At 46.1% G+C, this 4,932-nt stretch overlaps 1 protein-coding gene across 3 annotated transcripts in view; it reads right to left on the bottom strand.

Moving 5' to 3' along the window:
• The window catches only part of CACNA1H (calcium voltage-gated channel subunit alpha1 H), a 196,511-nt gene that overhangs the window by 24,039 nt on the left and 167,540 nt on the right, over window positions 1-4,932 (bottom strand). For all 3 annotated transcript variants that reach the window (XM_018564684.1, XM_018564686.1, XM_018564685.1), the window contains exons 24-25: window positions 2,651-2,802; window positions 771-880 (exon numbers count right to left, since the gene is read on the bottom strand). In XM_018564684.1, coding sequence (XP_018420186.1) covers window positions 771-880; window positions 2,651-2,802 — 262 coding nt within the window. The remainder of the gene's footprint in view (window positions 1-770; window positions 881-2,650; window positions 2,803-4,932) is intronic.

Raw genomic sequence — 4,932 nt, 5'->3', positions numbered from 1 at the left:
GCTCCCAGCAGCTTCCACTCTTCTGGAAAGGCATTCCAGATTTTGGAGTGTGTCTGTTGGAATGCATGCCCATCCAGCCAAGGTCAGGGTTATGTGCAGACAACTCAAGTTCTTCCACAGAAACCTCATCATATCATGTTTTGATGGAGCTGGCTTTGTGCACTGGGGCACATTCATGCTGGAAAATAAAAGCGCCTTCACCAAACTGTTCCCACAAGGTTGGAAGTGCACAATTGTCTAAAAGTCTTTGTATGATGTAGCATTAACAATACCCTTCACTGGAGACACCAGAAGGGTGTTCACATACTTTTGGCCAAATACTATCGGTGTGATGTTCAGTTGTCCACAAACTTTACGTGTATTGTCTCAAGGCCAAGGAGAATCCTAATCAGAAAGTCCTTTTACATTCTTCTACAATGCCCAGGAAGAATATCATCACAGAAAAGAAATGCTTCATTTAACAAAGTGTCTAAAACCAGAAAGGTCTTTGTTGCTCCAGCAGCCAATGAGATTCAAACCTGCGAGGGAAAATTACATCTGGCATCTGAACAGAGAAGTTGTATTGAAGGCCTCTGCTTAATACAGACAGTTCCTCTTTAAGAGAGTTGGATAAATGAAGGCCATTAATAAGGGTCCATGCTTTGTCAGATAATTGCTCACTTACAGTAATCAACAACTTGGAGGCAATATACTGGTTCCTAAATCTGTTAAAACCTTCACTGAAAACAGCAGCGTTATGATATTTTGTAACTATACCAGCCGAAACATACCTGTCCTTAAAAAATCTTCTAAATCCAAAAGCAATTAACTTGAGAAGAGCCTCGAAGACGAAGACGATGGTGAAGATGTAGTTGCAGTATTTCAAGGCATCCTCCAGGGACTGGGAATGAAATAAGAAAAACAGGCAGAGATTAGACGTTTGCACAGCATGGCGATCCCATCTGGCCTTGCTGAGATTGAACTTTGTGACCCCACTTATAGAAAGGATGTCTTTAACCTCCAGAAGAAGAGGACTTCATCTTCTGTTCCTATTCTTGTTTATTTCCCTCCAGCCAAAGATTTCAAAAACAGAAGAGAATGACAATATATTATGAGGAGCAGAATCTATTACGTAATCGTTCATAAGAGGACTGTGTGAAAGATATGATAGATATGGGGTTGCTCAAGATGGTGGCAGGAGGACCATTTGGGGATGGTCAACAGAGGCCGATTTCAGTTGGGGCAATGCAGAGTATATTCACTCAGGCCCGACACCTATGTTAAAATAATATTTCATCCAGTGTTGGGGTCTTGCAACTTTCTGTTCTCTCCCAGGATAAAACTATCAGCATTTTTACTAAGTAGGAATAAACAGATCAATATTAAACCATGAAATCATACACTCCCCCCATTGGGTCCATCAGCCTGGTCCTCATGTGGTTCCAAAGATGCCAACAGCAGCGTGATACCATGATAAGGAGGGGTGGCAACAATACTGGAGGCTGAAATTTGTCCTCACTTAGTGGCCTTCAGCTTGGGAGGATTTTCTCTCACTCTCCATAGTGTCTTTCGGGGCAGGAAGTGAGGGGACGTCTCCCCAACGGGCACACAGACATCAATAAAAATCCAGAACTAGCAGAGGTCAGCCAATGGATTCAAATATTCAGAAGAATGTGATAAAGCACCATGGCTTCAGTGAGGGTTGTTTTGCTCATTCGCTGATTTTTGGCTATAGCCTACACATAGCATATAATTCATCCCTTGTGATTTGCGCCAGCTTGGGCTCCACGTTACAACCCATTATGTTTAGGCCCTGAAGAAGGGAAAGACCTTTGAGCCCCTGAAATGCACTGACTGTTCTGTGTTGCCATTTGTGAACCCGTTCTATTATGAAGGGGGTTATTCGCTATGGAGCCGAAGGATACAGCCGTAGCTTCGGCTGATTCTTCGGCTCTCTTCGGCCGCCTCTGCCCTTCAGTTCAGTTGAGCCGAAGGGCTGCTGTACGGGCTATTAACAATAGCCCATACAGCAGCCAAAGGCAGCCGAGCCAAAGGCATATGCTTCGGCTTGACTGAGCCGAAGTGACATCCGAAGCTTGGAGATCTCCATGAAAATGACAGCTGGGCGAAGCTCCACCCAGTTGTAATGACGATCACATTCCCCAAATGAGTGGGGAACGCTGATCTGTCATTAAACAATAACAGTTCGGCGGCATTCAGCTATTCACTTACTGCTGTTCGGCCCCTATGAGAATGGGAGCGAACGGCAGCGAGTGAGCTGCCAGAGCTTCGGCTCAGCCGATCCAGAAGTTGGATTGGCTGAGTCGAAGTCCTCCTGCATGTTCAACCAAAGGCAGCCAATGTACGGCTGATTTTAGCCGATGTACCGCTGAAATCATCTGTACAAGCCAGAAGTGAATAGCCAAACAGCGTTCGGCTCACTTCACTTAGGCTGGGTTATTCACTCGGCTGCCTCTGGCAGCTTTGTGATTTAACCCCTTAAAAGGACTCTCGTATTGTCTGGTTTGGTGTCCAAATTGGACTTTATACACGAGCAATACAAATCTGACAAAAGGTAAAAAACCATCAAAGCTAGAAAAAAAGCCCCAACTTTTTCACTGGGTTTCCATTTTAACGTCACAATGTCAAAAATCGGATCATTTCCTCCTACCGTGGGCTGGTTGTAATGCTCCATGGACATGGTAATCACATTGATGCCAATGATGAAGGTGATGAAGAGGTCCAGGTAGTGGCTGGTACACAATGTATGTATGTAACGCCGGGTGGGAGAGTAGTCTGCGTAGTATGGCCTCCGCTGGGCTTCTGTATGAAAAACAGGAATCACACCAAAGAAATATTATCAGTGACATCAGCAAGACGCCATCTTAACAAATCTACAAGCGCGGACACATATAGCAGACAGACGGATCCCGGACTGACAGACATCATACTACGACACTACAAGCCGACAACGTCAACAAAAGAGCCCAGATCCCAGGCGAGTGTTCGTCACGTTGCACCCGATCATCCCTTCCCCATACTAGACACCGTGTATATTGTAAAGTTGTTCCTCATCTCTGACCATAAGTCCTACTTACACAGCCGTAGACATTCCGCCTGTCCCAGCTATTAAATAATTGAATGGAACTAAACCAGTACCAAATGTAATGCACACTCAGGAGTTGGTAGGCAGCATATGATATCAGCATGGGGTCAGGCAGTTCACAGGACAGCACCGGTCACCTGACCCTGACTCTCAGCTCCAGAGTTGGTGTCATAGCGAAAAGCTAAATGGTGTGGGGTGCGGGTGGGCAAACCTAAATCTTTGATAAGCAATCCAGTACAAAGTGATGATGATAATGTTCGGATTCTTGCATAAGTCTGACTGTATCAGGATGGAGTTAGATTTAAGCCCGCACTCAACCAAAACCTTTTCTTTTGCTTTGGATAGAGCAGGCAAAGTTGGAGCCTCTCAGGTATTATCACTGCCTGTGTCCCTCCTAATGAGATTTCCCTCACTTCCTGTCAGAACAGGAAACGATGGGAAATCTCTATAGCCGGGACACATAAGAACAAAAACAAATTTTTTTAGTAGCGCGAGAAAGAGTTAGAACCACTGATAATATTTGAATAATTACACCTGCTCCTTCCTGTCCCGGTGACGACAGCTCCCCCAGGTTCTTGTATAAGTGACAGGAAATGAGTGGAAACATTTATAATGGACAGATATTAAAACCTGACAGAACTTTGTGCTCATCTAAAAAGAAGTGTGTCTGGCCTGCAGTGAGCCTGTACTGCATTTTGGATATTTATAGTAAATGTCTTGCCTAGAAGCAAATGCCACTGTAAGCCAGAAAATACACAAGGACCCTTGCTCTCTGTGTGGAAGCAGCAGTCCCTCTGCTAAAGTCCAACCTACACCCCTGCTTAGTCAGAACTAGGAATGCGCCGATACTACGGTAGTAACGGTGCCGATACCGAGTATTTGGGCGAGTACTGGTACTTGTCAAAATGCTTCCATACCATCTCCGATACCGGAACTTCCAGTCAGAGGAAGATTTCCAATCACAATGCAGCCGGCCACACAACATGGAGCCGGCTTCCCGGGCAATCAGTAAGCTAAGCGGCATGTCATTAACTGCCGCCCCGGCTTCCTGATTGGCTGGGAAACCGGCTCCATGTTAGAATACACATTATTGTATCTATTGCAATAACTCCTGCAGTATACATTTCCGGTCACTAGATGCAGGGGGGATAGAAACGACAGAGAGAAGGGAGGGTAGGAGCGGCGGAGAGCAGGCAGGATAGGAAGGACAGAGGGCAGGTAGAATAGGAACGATGAATAGCAGGGAGGATAGAAACGACAGAGAGAAGGGAGGGTAGGAACGGCAGAGAGCAGGGAGGATAGAAGTTATGGAGAGCAGGCAGGATAGGAAGAACAGAGGGCAGGTAGAATAGGAACGATGAATAGCAGGGAGGATAGAAACGACAGAGAGAAGGGAGGGTAGGAACGGCAGAGAGCAGGGAGGATAGAAGTTATGGAGAGCAGGCAGGATAGGAAGAACAGAGGGCAGGTAGAATAGGAACGATGAATAGCAGGGAGGATAGAAACGACAGAGAGAAGGGAGGGTAGGAACGGCAGAGAGCAGGGAGGATAGGAGTGATGGAGAGTGGGGAGGATAGGAAGAACAGAGGGCAGGTAGAATAGGAACGACGAATAGCAGGGAGGATAGAAACGACAGAGAGCAGGGAGGGTAGGAATGATGGTGAGCAGAGAGGATAGGAATGATCGAGATTGAGGAGGATAGGAACAATGGAGAGCGGGGAGGATAGGAATGATTGAGATCAGGGAGGATAGGAACGATACAGAGCAAGGAGTATAGGAACATCAGAGAGGAGGGAAGAAAGGGATGATGAAGAGTGGATATCATAGGAACGATGGAGAGCTGGGGG

This window comes from Nanorana parkeri, unplaced genomic scaffold, assembly GCF_000935625.1.
Source record: "Nanorana parkeri isolate BGI_ZX_2015 unplaced genomic scaffold, ASM93562v1 scaffold772, whole genome shotgun sequence".
NCBI lineage: Eukaryota > Metazoa > Chordata > Amphibia > Anura > Dicroglossidae > Nanorana > Nanorana parkeri.
This window is presented reverse-complemented; position numbering and strand designations above follow the sequence as displayed.